The sequence below is a fragment of the Epinephelus moara genome, chromosome 11 (genome assembly GCF_006386435.1).
Source record: "Epinephelus moara isolate mb chromosome 11, YSFRI_EMoa_1.0, whole genome shotgun sequence".
NCBI classification, from domain to species: Eukaryota; Metazoa; Chordata; class Actinopteri; order Perciformes; family Serranidae; genus Epinephelus; species Epinephelus moara.
The window spans coordinates 32,991,361-33,011,121 of NC_065516.1; the positions used below are offsets into that span (position 1 = coordinate 32,991,361).

Sequence of the window (19,761 nt, forward strand, 5' to 3'; positions counted from 1 at the left end):
CCTTCAGTCATGGTACCTAGACCCTCGGTCTGTTCTGACAGTCCTCTTAAATGTGGGCGGGGTTGTTGTCACTCACTGCTCCGTCCAGCACTCGCTGTATTTCCTCATCAGCGGTGACACAGATGGAAGTCTGCACCTGGTTTATCGTCCACAGAACGAGGCTGCACGCCCACATTTTCAGAACAAAATAGAACAGGCTGCAGTGAGAGTCTCTCTCCATGGGATATTTAAACTTAGCAGCTTTGTGCATTTAGTCCTTCTCAGGCAAGCTCAGGGGTTTAGTGTCGCTGTAGCCCACAGGAACAACGCTCTGCAACGCTTCTTTTTTTCTTCGAATATATGCAGTACACATAACCTGGCCAAAATTAATTTATATAAACACTTGAAGATCCACTCATTACTAAAAGTGTCCGTCATATAAAAACTAAAGTGATGGTCAAAGTTGTCACAGTGAAATTTAAGGTGTGCTGATGGATTCATGTCATCACCTCATGCACTGAGTAACATTACAAGTAAACATTCCACCTTAAAAGTTGTACTGATATCCAAATATAATCATAATTATTTCGAATAGGGTGACTTTTCTTACTTAATGAAATAGTTTAGATTTTTAGGAGTTGGGTTTTATATGATGTACATATCCACACCTACAGTAGATGTCAGTCGGCATGTCCCCAGTTTGGAGAAACAGATGTAAGTACCACTATGGAAGCTAACGTTTTGTTCACACTGGACACAGAGAATGCCCCAATGTGTCCATTGTCTCACAGCCGTCCGTCAGCAGTTGCCTGGCCTTTCACACCAGGACAGTGGTGTAAGGTAGTGGTGACATATCGTCTTGTCACATGATGAGAGACTTGACACTGGATAACATCAACATACATGTTACCCAGAAATCATCACTGCATGTCTTTAACAGAAAATACCAAAGAAAATAAAAAGTATTAATTTAATTTCTAGAATAGTCGATTTATAGTTACAGAATAAACATATAATTTTGTCATAAATGTTACTATTTTACAAAAAAGACAAAAATAAACATGATGGAGTTGGGTTTGCCTTTTTAAGGCCATATAGAGCAAATGGTTCCGTTTTTAATTTAATGTGGGTTCCTCTTTGAACACAGGCATATTTTCAAGGTGCCAAGGTCCCTCATAAGGGTTCACTCTCCACCCAACATATTGCTGGAGCGCCCCCCATCTCACGGGCCCCAGAGCAACCACACTGCCTACACTGGCTAGGGATGGCCAAATGAAGCCACATGAAGCATTTTCTTTATTTTATGAGCCTACTAGATGGCGTTTTTTTGTTCAACAAAAGGTTGAAAGCACACTGAATTGCCATTCTTTGAGCCTCTCTCTTTAAACCATCTAGTGGGCTCAGAAAATGAAGAAAATGCTTCACGAGGCCTCATTTGGCCAGTGTCACTGGCTATATTTACACCCCTGCACCAGAAGCACATTTCTCTGCACCTGTCAGTGAGCAATTTTGTGCCTCTGCTCGTTTCTAATCACACATAGAGCTCTGTCTCTGTTCGCACGTGTTAATGAGATGCTTATTTTATCATTTATCATAATGATGAATATCATTTATATCGTATACATCTTAATACTATTTATAATATATTATCAGTTTGCTTTCTTGCATGATTCTTTCGTGGCTTGCGGAAAAAATAAACCAGACGCCTAAACTATCACTGGAGGTCGTGAGCCTGCAGCCTGTGTGAACAGCCCAACTGGTTAACATAGGCATGGAAAAGAAGTGGCCAGCACTCTGTAAAAAGGAAATCAGCGTGCTTCACAATGCCTCTGCATCCAATGTGGACCCACCATAAGCACTTTATTACTGTGGTTTAGAGGCAGCAGCACAAGGTATTTAAAAAAGGCCTACCTAAAAAATCAATATCAGTCTAAGTGCTGATGCTATATTTAGAATATTTTCACCGCTTTACCTTGCCGTCAGACAGCTCCTTTCCTTTGGCAGTTCATTTTCTAAACTGTATAACTTCAGTATTCCTACGCATCGCTCTCTTTCTGCCCAGTCAGTCTCCCTCTGCAAACATTTTTTCTTCTCTATACACTGGTTCATGAAGGTATCCTTTTGTCTCCACTGTGAGCAGCATTTTGTCATCCCTGTTGTTACCACGTTTTTTAATTTTCTTGAACCCTGTTACCTCTCAGTGACAGCTTACCGACTCCGAACCAAAGTTGGGAACACACTGGTTTGATGAATCACTCCGCTGAACGAAGGATAGTGAGGCATTCACGTGCCGTTTACCAACAATGGCTTTATTGCAGTCTTCACCACAAAACAACAAACATGGCCTCCACATGAGGGTAACAGGAGCCCTGAGCTCATGTAGACACTGTTTTCTGCTGGCTGTCATCACTTTTTGCCACATGCGATCTTCGACATGATACATCCGAGAGAGAGCTGCCTCCCCATCGCACAAAAAGAAGCACATGTCAAACTCATAGTTGTGCTTATGTGTAGGAATGCAAAAGTTCTATGGTGGAGAAAATTTAGTGCCAAAGGAAAGGGGCTGTCTGTCGGCAGGGTAAAGTGGTGAAAATATTCTCAATATAGTGTTCACCTAAACTGATATTGATTTTTTTTAGGTGGCTAAAATACGTTTTATTGCTGCTCCTGTCCACAGCAGCACATTGCTGAACTTCTGTGTCAGCACTCTTGTCTGCTCCTCCAAACTAGAGGGTTTGCCCATCAACATGTATTGTAGGTAATACACTGACTGTGGATAAGTACCTCATACAACCCCACTTCAAAAAATCTTAACTGTCCCATTAACAAGTACTTTTAATACTTTAAATATTTTTGCTGATAACACTACAATGCAGTGAGTCCACATCAGCCACAACAGTCCAGAATTATCCAATAATTGTTATGTGGTGTGGAGAAGGACCCAAACACAGGAGACAGCAGACCACAGGCGTTCACAAAGATCACACACAGAAACAGGAACTGAACACAACCAAAACCAGGACCCAACAAAGACTGATCTGAAAACCAGGACTTAAATACAGACTAGTTTGACGAGGGGACGAAGTGCAGGTGGAGAAAAAGGGCGGAGGAGTTCAGGTGAGGGGAATAAGGTGATGAGGCAGAAGAACAGGCAGGAAGCTGATTGGCTGGGAAAAAACTCAGGAGCAGGGAAGGACTAATGAGGCTAATGCAGGGCAGGTGTGTAGCTGGGTAAATGAGGGGAAGGCACTAATTGAGGGAGTAAGAACAGGTGAGTGATACTAATCAGTCACATTTAAGTCCACTTTATAGTGAGTCCGCTATTTTGTAGTGCTGTCCGAATGTATAGTGGGAATTGACCTATAGCTAAGCCACGCCCCCTCCACTCACTCGGACAAACTATCAACATTCAGTGCCCGGCGCTATGGCAGGTGTCACAGTACACAGCATTTCACAGGAGGCAGTTGATGATTTTTGGGGACATAACGATCAGATGTCATTGAGAAGTAACCAAAAGGGCAGGAAATAAAGCCAGACATGACACATGAGGAGTGACTCTTCAAAATAAAACAGGAAACAGCTCAAACATGAATGAACACGAAACAAGGAAGAACCCAAACAGAAAATTAGGAAATCCTAGAGATAAGACCACAAACAAAAAAAATCCTGAATCGTGACATCATTGTTACACACACACATGCACACACACACACAAATGTCCATTGAAGACAATGTGACACCAAGGAAACAGGGAGCAAAAGAAGAGGGAAAGCATGACAGAAGAGTTGGACAATCTTTTTTATTGAATAGCCATAAAAATGTGGATTACACTCAGAAAACATGACACAACCAACCGAAATTCTGCTTTTGGCAGTTCATTATTTGTCAAGGTACGAATGTACATGTTGCCCCTCTGAGCCTCTCTGTATGATTCAACACAGCGCTATCATTTTTCGTACTTAGAGAAGCTGTCTCTCTTCTAAATTCCTTGAGCCGCTTTCTTGATACACCACTGTCGCACCTTGTGCGATCGGCACAGCTGTTGGAAGAGGGAAGAGAGCAGTGATGTGACTGGCTGAGAGGGTAATGATTAATCACCACATACTGTGATTTATATTCCACTTCAGACAACCTCTTTGTGCATGCTGTGCTGCACTCTGCGCAGCTTGCAGCTACTCTGATATGCTCTCGCTGACCCGTGTGCTGGTCTTTGTGAAAGTTAAAATAGAGCCCTAAGATTTGTCAGGGATTAGAGTTTGGAAAGAGTGTAATCAACACAAGGCCCCCACAAGCATTGTCAGCTGTGTGTGTGTTTTATTTAGGGGACGTGTGGAGATCCAGGGCTCACCGGTCCTCATGGTCCACCAGGCCAGAAGGTGAGCAGCCGATTATCAAACACATTGTATATTTTCCTTTTTCCCTCTGTCTTCATCACTTTCCAGCGCTGCATCCTCCTTTTTTACATCTCTTTTGTTTGCATTACCTCTTTCTTTCTGCCTTTGCTATTCCCATTTCATTTGATCTTTTGTAGATAATTACAGGCATTACATCACACCAAGGGTTTGTCGAGAGTGGGGACAAACAGTAGTTAGCCCATCTGAGAGGAAAAATCCATCTACAGACGCTTCTTAAGATCTCTAATTAAGACATATTTAATTTATTTAATCCATAAACAAACTCAATTTATGGTTTTAGGGGTTGAGTTATGTGCTGTTACTGTTTCTTGAGGAAAAACAGTTTCACAATCCAACCAGCACTTCTATGCAGCCTGTACGACTGAAGCAAGATAAGAGTGTCCTCCCTGAAGAAAACGACACCATAGGTCATTTGTACAAGCAGCTTATTACTACCCATATTTGCGTATATTGTTAGGTGGCGAAATCTAGCTGCAGTAGTAATTATGACAGGAGCAAAAGAGAAAGGTTGGGGCGGGTAGCAGGTAGTGCTTCAAGACGCTTCATTTGGCCATCACTAGTAGCAGGGTCACGTATGTAGGTAATGTCACATCACATTGTTTCATACTTTGATAACAACACATTACTTATAAGTCAGTAGGTTAAATTATGTAACAAAGGTACATTTTTTAACAAGGGGTGAGCAAGTACACCATCTTCTGTATCTGTTTAACCAACTAAATTAGCTGTATCCATATTTGTACTCACAATGGATGGAGTTTAAGCTGGAAGTGAGTGGTGTTCAAACCGGAAATAAGGTGAGACTTAACTGGGAGTTGTTACTTGAAAACTGAAATTGATATGGGTCCTGTGGGTCGTAATAAAAGGTATGTGGTTATATGCAGTGGTGTATTGGAGAGTATATGCAAGTATTTGGGGTATACCCACTCCCTCCTTGATAACCTACACATCTACCAAGTCGTAAACCCACCTCATTAACAAACAAACAAATACAGCTGGTGAGCACAGGTTTTGGTTTCTATACAGACACAGTGGTTCCAAACCTGGCAACCTCAACAACTAGACATTAAAAAACTAGAGTTTATGTAACTCCACCATAAACTTTGGAGAGAGCCAGGCTAGCCGTTGCCCATGCTCATCTATCTCTTAGCAAGAAAGCAAATAAGTGTGTGTACCTAAATGCTGAAATACGCTTTTAAATCAAACCAAGCAGATTTTGAGTTGTGGCCTAAATTTTCTGTCCACTTCTGAACTGGACTTTCTTCATATAGCATCTGTTTTTCACTCCAAAGCAAGAGAAAAGGTGTAGGAACCAGTTCAGGTTCTCTTTTTCCTAGTGATGGCCAAATGAAGCCTCATGAAGCATTTTCTTTATTTTCTGAGCCCACTAGATGGCACTCATGCTTTAAAGAGAGAGTCTCAAGGAATGGCAATTCAGTGTGCTTTCAACCTTTTGTTGAACAAAAAGCGCCATCTAGTGGGCTCAGAAAATAAAGACAATGCTTCATGAGGCTTCATTTGGCCATCACTACTTTTTCCTCTCTCTATTAACCCTTTCCACCAATTTAGCTCTGATTCTTGAACTGATTCCAATCAGGAGTCTTGGAACCTTGGTGCTATCTAACAAACAAGGCCACGTTTCCACCAGTTTTGTGTGACGCCATTGTAATCAAGTATGTGTCATCAACAGAGGTTGTTGCACAATGCATGACAGACGTAAACTGTGGTAGTGAAATACAACTTTTGTTCTGTTATTACAGGTATTTGTTTATGCCTGTCACGGGTGCAGCATCAAAGACAGAAGGACAGGTTGTAATAGTCTTGTAATGAAACAGACAAGTGAGACAGTGAGCAAGATCAGCTCCTGGGCTCGAGGCTTCCTGGGGCACAGGTTTAGTCCGGAAGCTGTGGTGAGTCTATGGTGTCTGCTGGGCGCACACAAACAGCAAAAAGTTCAATAATTTGCAGTGTTACTGTGAGGGAGCAGACAGGAGGCCATGTTAGAAGAGCTGAGGATCTGATACCACGAGGAAAACCACCATATCTATGAGGACCCGACAGTAGGTTGGTCGGAACTGGTGAGGAGTCGAGGAGCAGGCGGTCTTAATGAGTGGATGCTGTGATGCACACACAAAGGCAGAATGTGCAGCCATGTGGTGAGGTAAGCCACAGCACAGGAAATCACAGGTAGCAGAACAGGTGAATTCACAATGTAGCGCTAACTGGCAGAGGTGAACAGAAACAAGGAACACGGAAGCAGAACTCTTTATCAGGAACAAAAGGCGAAGTGGTTTACCAGGGAGCAGGCAAAGCAGGAGAGTCAGAGACGGAAAAGGTCGGCAACAAGGAAGCAGTCTGGAAATAAACAATCTAGCAAGAAGAGTCTGTGAAGCAGGAGTATAGTATGTATAGTGGCAGGGAGTAATAAGGCTCAGGTGAGAGGAACTGGCTTGAGGAGGTGGGTGTGGTGGACCAGCAGGAACGGGAGATGTGTGGACAGGTGATAGGCTGGCAGGTAGGTGTGGTGGAGAGGCGGGATGAGTGGAAATTTACTGAGAGTATGACATGTATGGCAGGTCAGAAGTACACACTGTGACAATACCCAAGAAAACAAGCAAGAACTTCCTTTTTTTGTCGGACAGTTTCTTGCTTGACTTCTCCATTTTTGGCTTCTCCGTATTCTCTTTGCACTTAGGTCAGTTATAACCAGCTGAGAGCCAGCTTTTCAGATTCAGAACAATTTTGGTTGAAATGCTATGAACGATTTTAGAATAGGCGCAGGAAGTGAAATGGAAGCAGTGTGTCCCACACTGCTGCCTGCTACGATTGTCTCTCCCTTAGCCTTCCTTTGCCAAAAAAACATACACTATTTGCATCTTTATTCCCCAGTCCCAGTTATTCTATACTGACGGCTGCATGAGAGTGAAAATTTGAAAGTTCCACATGGCGGTCAGATTAGTGAGGGTACTGCTAATTCCCCCCCGAGGGATCAGGGTGCGATCAGGGTGACAGCTTTTGCCTTTTCTCTTTTCTTAAACAACCTCATTCTCCGTCTGTTTCCTCTCATCTTGCCAGACACTTCTTACTTCACCACCCTGCACTTTGGATCCCGCTCATGAGTGACAGTTACGCTTTTTTTTTTGTTTAAGTGACATGTTTTGAGCAATTAAATGTCAATCATCGCAATTTAAAAAAAAAAAAGAATCCGAGTTGTCTCTGTTGTGCTACTTAATTACAGGTAACCTTGGTTGTTTTGAAGGTGCCATCCTTCCAAGCATATATTACTTCAGCTTTTTGGAAACCAGTAATGAGTAATGAGTCATGAATAAAAGAGAGCTTGAAAAGTTTTCACTCAAACATCTTTATAACCCACATTTAACCAGCCTTGATTACTGGCTAAGAACATTTTCTTTCACGGCAGCAGCCTGGGAAGTTGTCACAGGGGGAAAGAATAGACAGCCACACATACACAAACACACACACCTGGAAACTACTCAAGTTTTATATTTCCTTTTATCTGCTCCCTTGTCGGGTTTTTAAACAAAGACATGATTGTAACAACTGTTTTCCATCTAGTGTGAAATAAATGGCCAGTTTGAGGAACAACACAACATGTGAACTGTGCCTGAATGCCACCTATTAATTTCCAACATTGATAATCTTTCACCTCTAACAGGGCTCCCCAGGAGAGCCGGGTTTTCCAGGGCTGCCGGGTGACATGGGGATGCCGGGGTTCAAAGGTCACAAGGTGAGCGTCAATTCATACAATAACATACATGAACCAATTATGATAGATGACCTGGTTGGTTTTGTTTGGACTTAACGACACCGACAAATGGCAACTGAGGCGACACTTTATGAATGATTCATAGCTTTATCTGTCAGGAGTTCATTTACATGTTGTACTGTAGAAATGTTGACAGCTTAACATAATACAAACTTGTTAATGTATTATTCATTTCTTTTTGCTTTAGATGACATGATTACTTTTAATGGTGCTAAAGGTTGTCCTTCACACTTCAAAAGCGGTACGCCCAGGCTCATAAATACAGTGCAAGCAATCCTAATCCGGATCAGTCTCTTTAACATGCTGTGTTTTGTTTTTCTGTACAATATATTGTCAGCAGGACAGTGATGCTAATTTTCTCTTACAATTTACTCAAACAGCATGCTGTTTTTTTTGGATGTCACACTGTCAGTGTCAAAACAAAGACCAGAAATTACTGTAAGTTGGACATGTTCTGATGTTCAGTGTCTTTCTAGGGGGAGAGAGGAGAGCCGGGCCCTAAAGGAAATCAGGTATTGTGCTCTTTCTTCACACTTTTACTGAAAGGTCATGTGCACAGTTAAAGGGATCCCCCAAAATTGAAAATACATATCTTTCCCCTTACCTGTAGTGCTGTTTATCACTCAAGATTGTTTTGGTGTGAGTTGCTGTGTGTTGGAGATATTGGCTTTCGAGAAGTCTTCCTTCTGATGTCCTTCCGTCAGAGGCCATGGTTCTCTGCCAGAAACCGGTGGATTGCCCCCTCTGGATTGGGAGAGAGTTACTGTATCAAGCATAGGAGTTCAAGTATCTTGGGGACTTGTTCACAAGTTAGGGTAGAATGGAGCGTGAGCCGGAAGGCAAAGCTTTCCATTTACTGGTCCATCTACGTCCCAACCCTAAAGCTTTCCATTTACTGGTCCATCTACGTCCCAACCCTCACCTATGGTCATGAGCTCTGGGTAGTAGTGATGGCCAAATGAAGCCTCATGAAGCATTTTCTTTATTTCCTGAGCCCACTAGATGGCGCTCATGGTTTAAAGAGAGAGGCTCAAAGAATGGCAATTCAGTGTGCTTTCAACCTTTTGTTGAACAAAAAGCGCCATCTAGTGGACTCAGAAAATAAAGAAAATGCTTCATGAGGCTTCATTTGGCCATCATTACTGGGTAGTGACCGAAAGAATGAGATCTTGGATACAAGCGGTGAAAATGAGTTTTCTCCGTGGGGTGGCTTGGCTCCGCCTTAGAGATAGGGTGAGGAGCTCAGACATCTTGCGTTGAAAGGGGCCAGTTGAGGTAGTTCAGATATCTGATCAGGGTCCTCATGGGCACCTCCCTTTAGAGGTGTTCTGGGCACGTCCCACTGGTAGGGGGCCCCAGCATAGATGCAGGACATGCTCGAGGGATCACATATCTCATCTGGCCTGGGAACACCTTGACTGACTTTATGTCATATCAGCATTTTCTCAGTGATCAGAGAAACTGTCAGACAAACAAATAGGGAGCAAGAAATGTTCAGTTGAGCTGTTTATTATAAAATAACAGACTTACATTAAAACTTTCTGCATTTCTTTCTTTTTTTGAAGACTTTGCGACACTTGAACATGTCCTCCAATAACATGGCATCATTGCTCTCTGTTTCTCTCTCCTCTTCCTACTTAATGCATTTCTTTGTCTCGGCCTCTTTCAGTCGGCTCTCTGGCTCTGTCCATAATTCAAAAACAGAATTCCAAAATATATTTTTCACTCAATAAAACCATAATGAATAAAAGATAGGAATATAAACAATAAAAATAACAGACCTAAATGAAAACTTGTGTTTTTTTTGGGTGGACATTAGAACATCAACATGTGCCGAAAATAACACTCAGCATCAGTATGTTACAGTACTGCATCTACTGTCTCTCAGATCTTTTCTCTGGTGTCCACTGCAAATACACTAAATGTATACACTCTATGGTCAGGACACGAGAGACGTGTCAAGAAGTGCAGTGTAGCCAATCAGAGGCAGAATACGGCCAGTCTTTCCAAGAAAAGCCAATAACGAAAGCGGCGAGCAGAATAAACTGAAGGATTAGTATATTATGTCATATGAAGTGCTTCCCTTGTCTATATGCCTCAGTGTGGTGCTGACATCAGTCACATGACTTTTCCTCAGTTTTATTATCCTTAAATTTATCCAGAGCTCTGCAGAAAGAAAGTGTGTTGCGCTTCAGAACTTGTAACTTATACGGACGCTAACGGGCTACTTGGCCAATTCGTTAACTACACTACTAGAAAGCTATCCGACTCAGAGACTAATGACGTTACCTCAAGTGATGGCCAAATGAAGCCTCCTGAAGCATTTTCTTTGTTTTTTTGAGCCCACTAGATGGCGCTTTTTGTTCAACAAAAGGTTAAAAGCACACTGAATTGCCGTTCTTTGAGCCTCTCTCTTTAATAAACCATGAGCGCCATCTAGTGGGCTCAGGAAATAAAGAAAATGCTTCATGAGGCTTCATTCGGTCATCACTAGCACCACGCTACTGAGAAATGCAATTAAATTAGTAACGTCACTACTTGTAGTGAGGCTACTGCCCAACACTGTGTAATATATTACATATTACTTATTACCCTTATTTGTAAGCCATAAGTAACTTTACAATATTACTCTCTGTGTAGAGTAATGAGTTACTTACCTTACCTTATTACACTACTTTTGGGTTACTTTCACCAAAATCACCTCAGAAGAACAAATGTTCATTTTAAATGGATGAGGGTCATGTTGTTTCACAGAAGCTCCAGTTTATCACAGTTCATTTCAAATCGAGTGCTGCAGGTCTGACCCATTCATTCATTCATTCATTCATTCATTCATTCATTCATTCATTCATTCATTCATTCATTTACATTAAGTGGTTACCAATTTGGATTAAATCACCTGCTTATTTTAATAATAGCATGATGATATAGAACAATTATGTAGCTTAGAGCGTTTAAAATAAATGAATATCCTTGGACGCAGGGAGGGTCAGGCAGAGGAACAAAGCCTGAGTCTGAGATATAGATAAACATTTGTGGGCCTATGATATGAGACACAATACACAAATATTAAGGTTAGCAACAAAAGGAATGGCATGATATCAAGTCACTGTGACGAGTGCTATGCTGGTTCCTGCTGTGCCGGTCAGCTACAGCAGCACTGCAGAGAGAGTTATGCAAAAGAACGGGACTGTGTGCTGTAGTCCGGGATGTAAACAAGGAAAAACATCCAACATATATTAACTTCACCCGTATTTGTTGATCACCGGGACGAGGAGATATGTGAATGGAAACACGCTGGGCAGGATAATGTACACGACCACTGGCACCTTTATATAATGTAGCGTATACTGAATGATATCACAACACACTGGTGCCGCACTCGTGGAAGTGGATCAGTGTGGATAAATGAAAAATAAAAACATTAAACAGATAATTTTGGGTGGTAATGAGTAACCTGGAATTGTAAATGTCATTTTTACCTGAAATCCTGTTGGTAACCTGCTATATTACTTAGTTACTGATAAAAGTGATGTATTGCTATAATTCATAAAGTGTTATCCCCAACACTGAACATAACAAACCACAGAGAGGCTCGGATTACAGCACATACATAGGTAGCATGACTCTAGTGATGGCCAAATGAAGCCTCATGAAGCATTTTCTTTATTTTCTGAACCCACTAGATGGCGCTCGTGGTTTAAAGAGAGAGGCTCAAAGAATGGCAATTCAGTGTGCTTTCAACCTTTTGTTGAACAAAAAGCGCCATCTAGTGGACTCAGAAAATAAAGAAAATGCTTCATGAGGCTTCATTTGGCCATCACTACGTGACTCCATTTGCTGCTCAGGATGCCAGTACTCCATTTCATTTGAACATAGCAAACTGCTATATTAATGCTCTTAATGTTGTAAACAGAAACTTTAACACTGTAGCAACAAGATGCCACCCCGTTGTACGTCCCTCATTGTTCAATTTGTGAGTGGTGCTGCGTTAACAATCAAAGCATGTGATGAATGCTCTGATTCGGTTGCTTCCCTTGACGTGCACTAATGGAAAACAGTGTGAGAGCCCAGAGGAGCAGAGGAAGGAGAGCAGTGTGTTACAGTGCTGCGGGATGCAGTTGGAAAGCCACACACGAGATAAAAAGTCAGGTTTGTTAAAGGTCACAACTAGCCAATTCCTATCCCCTCTCTCCCTGGGTTTCTCTTATTGCCTGCTAGTGGTAATCATGACCTTTTCTCCACTCACTCTCTCTCTCTCACACACACACACACACACACACACACACACACACACACAGAATGAAGACATGGACCAGCAGACAGTAATACACACACCTAAATCGACACACCCGTTGTTGCACACATCCACTCTGACCGATACACACACAGACACACACACACACACACAACATGAAGCCATACCAGCACATGTGTAAACACACTCACACAAACATTCAGTTAATAATGATGTATCTCTTTGCAGGGGGAGCGAGGCAGAGATGGAGAGCCGGGGACTCCTGGTGTACCTGTGAGTGCAGAGTCCTCCTGCTTCCACTGGGTGGCAGCGAAGCTCATGTTTCTATAGCTCTAGCAGGGAGTCTGAGTGTTCAATGTGTGTGTTTGTGTGTGTGTGTGCAGTTACAAGGGACCAAATGTCCCCACAAGGGCATGAGGAGAAGGAGGAATATATTGGCCGGTCGGTCCTCACTTACAAGGAGCTAATTTGTGGTTAGAACTTGAGTTTTAATTTTTTGTCTGTCTGTAGCTAATATCATAAATCCCCCTGATACAAGTCACCATAAAGACTTTATCACAAAATAAATATGATTATAATAAACTCTACTAATATAACACCTCTCTGAAAGTGACTTTACAAGGTGCTTTACAAGATTAAAATCAGACAGCATATAAAAACACATAAAAATGCAATAAAAAGACTAAACAGAAAACACTACAAGCAAACAGCAGCACAGAGCGGGGCACAATACAAAACTGACTAAATGAGAAGAGACAAAATAAAAATGAGAGAATAAAACAGCACAGAAGCTCCAAACTGTGATATAAGATCAGAAAATCAAATAAAATATGTTCTGGAAAAGTAAACTTTCAGCAGGGACACAGGATGAGGTAACCGACTAAGCCGAGCTAATCTGTTTAGGAGATGTGTTCCAGGCTCTCGGGGCCCTCGTGGCAAAGCGATGACTTTAGTGTTTAGACTCAGAACAACCATATGAGGATCACCAGTGGTGCTGGCAGGATTATATTTCATAGTAGTACGCACAGGAACTGCCCGCCCACTTGTAGGGTACCTTTACCACGTACAGTAGGTTCCCTACGCAGTCTACTCAGGGAGGGAGCAAGAGATTAATATTAACATTATAGACACAACACCATAAAACTCTGATTAGCCTACCACCTGCATTTCAAAGACAATGATAAAACTAATTATAATTAAAGAAGAAGAACAATGACAACAATAGCCATATAATAAACTTATTTATATAGCACCTTTCCATACAATAGATAGATAGATAGATAGATAGATAGATAGATAGAAAGATAGATAGATAGAAAGAATCAAACAGTATGTGGACAGTAATATACATGTAAATACAAGAACACAAAAATAGATCAAAATAAAATATATGAAAATATATGAAATATGAAATATATACAATAATAAGTGGTACAAACATTTTAAAAACACAAGAGAAATATACAGGAATAAAGTAAAAAATGTGAATGTCAAAAGACTTCAAAAGACTTTAAAAGAGCTGCAGCAGCGTGAAATGTAAATAAAAAGTAAAAGCGTAAATTAGTGATGGCCAAATGAAGCCTCATGAAGCATTTTCTTTATTTTCTGAGCCCACTAGATGGCGCTCATGATTCAAAGAGAGAGGCTCAAAGAATGGCAATTCAGTGTGCTTTCAACCTTTTGTTGAACAAAAAGCGCCATCTAGTGGGCTCAGAAAATAAAGAAAATGCTTCATGAGGCTTCATTTGGCCATCACTAGTGTAATTACAAAGAGTTTCAGACCTGTATCAGAAAGTCAGAGCTAGTTAAAGGCTAAAGTGGACAGATATATTTTTAGCCTACTTTGAGCAATATTTAGCAAACTACCTTCCTTGATATCTATCCGTAATGTGTTCCACAGCTTTGGGGCGTCTTTGACAAAGGGTCCCTGATCTTCTTCTGGCTGTTGCTGTGAACCTCCAATAAACCAGCAGCAGATGATCGCAGTGCTCTTTGAGGCAAATACTTAACAAGGAAAGCGAAACCTGACAACAACAGCCAGCAATAGCCCAGAGAAACGTACAGGCATTTAGCAGACAACAAACATCCTTACATCGTAACGTATCGTTACAACGTTAGCAGACTCGGTGCTCGTACTGCTGCTCTCTGCATATTTGCTGCTGAGGTTTGTTTGTTTTCTTATTTCAAAAGCCTGAAAAATGCTCAGTTGTTTTTGTTTGCTCATTTCTAACTACTGTTGCTTGCTAACACACAAGATAGGTAACACAATATTTCTAGCATCACCACTGAGGGCCAGAAATGGTTTATCATACCCTGACCTCTGGCTTGTGACATGTGCAGCAATTGCGGCATCCAAACGTATTCGCATCATAGTCATTGAAAATAAAAATGAGGATCACAGTGTTACAGTTCAGATTGTTGGCAACAGTGGAGAGGACCCACACACTCAGGCAGGACAGGCTGAATTACAGGCGTTTAACTAAAAATCAATGGTCAGTTTACAGACTTACAGTTGGCAACTTCAAGGCACTCTGAAGATGCACAGATATCTGTCAAGGTGAAGTCAGGAGGGCAGGTCAGAGACAGGCAGCTGGTCTGAGAGTGTGATTACACCATCTTGTAAAACAACAAAATCAATTCATTTCAAGGGAATCACCACTTTCCTTTGCTGTGGTATAAACCGCTCCACAGACGGGGCATCGTTGTTGGACAGTTATTAGACACACACAGGTACAAATGTCTTTAATAAACTGTGCTGGACTCTGTGTTCCTTCAGGGACCGAGCTAACAAGCTTGCTAACTGAAAGTTATTGGTGGCTGAACTTCTTTAACTTGGCAAGTAAGCGAGTTCAGAGAGCTATCGCCGTCATTTTTCCATCTTTTTGACTTGTCACAGCAGGAAAAGTGCAGGTAAATGTACAGAGCCTTTCTATTCCTCCGATCACTCAAATTGCCTTTACACTATGAGTAACAGTCACAAAAGGTGGTCGAGGCTATCATACAAGATGCCACCTGCTTCTCAGCCTCAAGTTGAACCCACACACACCAATGTAACAGACATCGGGAGCAATTCAGGGTTCAGTATCCTGCTCAGGAATGCTTCAACATGCAGACAGGAGGAGACGGGGATCAAGCCACCAATCCTCCAATAAGTGGACGACACACTCTACCTCCTGAGCCACAAACATTACGACATGCAAGATGCCCTGCGTACCAACCAGAACAGTTGTTGACGTTCTGAGATGCCGTGTCAAGTTCTGCCTGTTACATGCATCGTCTTCTTTCAAAATACACTTGAATGAAATTTTTTTGTGTTCCTTCAACAACAAAAGCATGTGGGTGGGTTTAGGAAAAAATAACAGGATTTGGCTTTAAAGTCTTACGGGACATGAACACTCACCTGCGTGAAAGTCAGTGGCTGTTGGGCCAATCCACCACCCCCCCCTACTCACCCTACTTGGGCTTTTGCAGGCCTAACTTTCGTTCTTGTCCCGTCGCATTTCCCTCTGACACCATTAAACTATAATGGCAACCAGCTGCGTATCATGCCGATAATAAAGGATGGCTTTTTCGTCAGTGTCTGATGCCTAAGGTCACTGCCCAAGCACTGGATTTTGATGACTTCGGAGTGAAACAGGGTTGGCCCAGTGTTAGTAATAACATTAACAATGACTCTGTTCTGTTCAAGTGTCCCAGTAAACCATGACAGTGTGAGCCAGCGTAAACAATGCCAGGACCCTAAAATGGGTGAAGTCAGGTTTGATTGGACATCCGGTAAAAGGGGACAAATACGGTTTTGCACCCTGGGTTCTTATTAGCAGTGCTAATAAGCCAGTGATGGCCAAATGAAGCCTCATGAAGCATTTTCTTTATTTTCTGAGCCCACTAGATGGTGCTCATGGTTTAAAGAGAGAGGCTCAGTGTGCTTTCAACCTTTTGTTGAACAAAAAGTGCCATCTAGTGGGCTCAGAAAATATAGAAAATGCTTCATGAGGCCTCATTTGGCCATCACTAATTAGCACCCAATCACCCGAACCCGACCCGATTCAAGCCTGGGGGCAGTAATCAGAAATTACCTAGGTTGGGCCCAGTCGGACTCAGGCAGAATTCTTTGCCCCAGAATTCTTTCTTTGTTTTCTGAACCAACTAGATGGCGTAATTGATTTAAAGAAAAAGACTCAACAAATGGCAAGTCAGTGCCATTCAGAAGGGTGGGGCAATGGCCTATGTCACACCCGGCCGATCGAAAGGGAGTCAGGTTCAGATCTCCAAATCTGGAGTGGTAGAGATAGGTGCCGCGAGCCTTCCAGTGTGGTAATGCAAACAATCTCGGAAAAGCTGGCGGGACCCCCAGGGAGAGTTCTGTTTTCTTTGTGAAGGGTGGGCTCAAAAAAGAAAGAAAATGGTTAATAAGGCTTCATTTGGCCATCACTATCTAAAACTGAAGAAGCTAAATAGAATTATTATTGTGCTTTTCCTGCTGTGACATGTCAAAATGTCCTCTGAAAAACTAGCACGAGCATGTTAGCTATTAGCTCGCCAGCCATCAGACTTCAAAAACTAGCCTACACCAAGAAAAATACATAAAGTGTAAATTGGTACATTAGGTGCTAAATGTCTGGGGGACCAAATGACAAGTGGCTGTTTCGACACATTGGGAAACAGGTGTGTAGGAGCTGTGTGAGCAGGTGACTTGTGGATAGATAAGAAAGAAAAGTTCCTCAAAAATATTTTCACAGAGTGAAATCAGGCTTCGTGAGGTGAGAGAGACAGAATTGCACTATTGATTTTACATGTTTATCCACGTTGGGATGATCATCCTCATCAATAATTGGCAATGAGCAAACATAATGATATAAATTGCTGTGTGATCTGCAATTTCCAGCTTTCAAGCCAAGCTTTGTAATTTATGCTTTAATAGCAATGATACCAAATGAGTAGCATTTAAGAATTGATCAGTGAGTATCAATTACTAAGGCATCGATTTTCACATCCCTTGGTGGGGTTTACACAATGAATCCAGTCAGAGATTTGTGTGTGTGCGTGTGTGTGTGTGTGTGTGTGCAACAGCAGCTATATTGCATCATGTGGAGACAAAGTTGTGCATTCTTGTCTGTGACACTTGAGACAGATAAAACGATTGTATTTTCGGTATGCAGCTTAATGTTCACACTCTGTAATTCTACAGTGTTGAGAGCAGCCCAGCTTCCATGTGACACACTCTCAAGGCTAAATGCATCAGCAGTGAATCACAAGTGTGTCACCGCTGAAATGAATATGACATATTTTTGTCTTCAGACAGACTTCATAATACTTGCTGGGTAAAATAAATATGCCTCTGCACTGCAGTTCAGGAGAGGGTGTGTTCTGTTCTCCTGGTTTCCCTCCTCATTACCACTTGCCTTCTACTGGGGAGTAATGTGGCGTTCAGATTACAGCGCGTTGCACAGCGCAGAGCTCTGTGTTTTGCAAAGACACGTAGACTACAATGTGAGCGTTGCTAGGAGATCATCACGGATTGAAAGAGCATCTTTGTAACAAATCTGGTAGCTGCATCTGAGGGCTCATATTTCACAAAGCAAATGTTTAGTTAGTTGGCAGCACAGTGTCATCAGCAGAGTTTGCGGAGCTGCAAAGGAACTGAAGAATAACATACAAACTTTTCATGATTCTGAGCATCTCTAGGATTTAACATCCATGTTGACATGACATAGAAGAAAAGACAGGGTGGCAGCCAATCACAGGAAAGAGTCCCTAAAGGGAAAGGGATTATTTCTTGAAAAGAGCAGCTAGAGGCACAAAAGTTTGAACTTGGCACAAAGAGATAAAAATCCTCTGGGAACACATGGGCACCGAAACTGGCTACCATTGCTGCGGTTGGTGATCAGTGTGGATATTCAACTTCACAGTGTGTTTATACGTGTTATCCAAAGAGGCAGGAGGTCTCATCTCTCAAGAGCCTGTGGCCTTGTTTATGTTGAGCGTGTAAATTTACATACTGAGCTCCAAAGGGCCAGTTAGCATATGATGTTGCCACTATACTGGTGCTTCCGTGCATCGTTTTAGCCATTCAAGTCCTGGCAGCTTGTTAAAATTCTCTCATAGAGAGCTGGGAAGCTGCCAGCTTATTTCTTTTTCATTGGCTTTTTTCTTTGTGTTTGAAGTTCTTGTGTAGTTTCGTGAAGTAGAAAACAAATCTGTGCTTCAGTTGCATGAGGGAGGGAAAATGGCCGTGATCAGTTGATTTCACAGGGGTGTGCCACGAAGTGAGAAGCCAGAGTTCTCTGTATCATGAAGGTGGATCTCTTTCAACCTGGCGAGGCCTGTGTGGTAACTTATGCTGCACAGCAAACCTGGTCGGACCAGTTTGTGTTCAGCAGCTAAAATGCGCCTTTCACTAACCAACTCCTTACAAATAGGCCCACTTCAAGTCTCTGAGTGATACAGATCCTCAGCTGAGGGAATACAGTCTCAATGCAAACTTACCTTGCAATCTCAGTAGTACAAACTATACGCACTGAGTGATGCCGAAAATCTCATCAAGAACACAGTTATTTTATTCACAAGGTTGTTCTTGCTCTCTCTTACCTACCATGTTTGTAGTGTTCTTGGGACATTTGCCCACGCTGGCTCTTAAAGAGGCCATCTATTAAGTCACAGGTAGTGCACAGTAGTAACTCACAATATTATTAATGTTATTATAGTTCCTTTAAACCTTAACACTACCACTTTTTATTGATTATGTTTCTATGCTTGGTCTTGACTTTACAAAACCCATTTTACACCGCTTGTATTTTACAGCCGAATGTCCCCATCTAGAGCAGTGGTTCCCAACTGGTCCAGCCGCCGGGTCCAGATTTCTCCTTAGTTATTAGTAAGGTCCATTCAGGTCCATTCAGAATGGACCCACGACCCACAATCACAGCCAGTCCCACTAGTTGGGATCCACTGATCTAGAGCCAGTGTTTGGTTTGTCCATTCTGGGCTGCTGTGGAAACATGGCTGTGCAACATGGTGATCACTGTAGACAAGGACCTGCTTCCTCCATAGATATAAATGGCTCATTCTAAGGTGACTAAAACACAGTTCCTATTTTCAGTTGATTATAACCTTCAGTGAACATCTTACTATATAATGACAAAAACTCTGTGTGTGTGTGTTCCACGTTTTTCTCCTCACTGACTTGGTCAATCCATGTGAAATTTGGCACAGTGGTAGAGGGTCATGGGAGGATGCCAATGAAGCAATATTACATCAATTGGCCAAAGGGGGGCGCTATAGCAACCGATTGAAATGTCAAACTTTGAATGGGCATATCTCAT

General features: G+C 42.1%; 1 protein-coding gene across 1 annotated transcript in view; it reads left to right on the forward strand.

Moving 5' to 3' along the window:
* The window catches only part of si:dkey-225n22.4 (collagen alpha-1(XXI) chain), a 97,945-nt gene that overhangs the window by 66,383 nt on the left and 11,801 nt on the right, over positions 1–19,761 (forward strand). The window contains exons 23-26 of the mRNA XM_050056153.1: positions 4,302–4,355; positions 8,071–8,142; positions 8,658–8,693; positions 12,668–12,712. Of these exons, the coding sequence (XP_049912110.1) occupies positions 4,302–4,355; positions 8,071–8,142; positions 8,658–8,693; positions 12,668–12,712 (207 nt within the window). The remainder of the gene's footprint in view (positions 1–4,301; positions 4,356–8,070; positions 8,143–8,657; positions 8,694–12,667; positions 12,713–19,761) is intronic.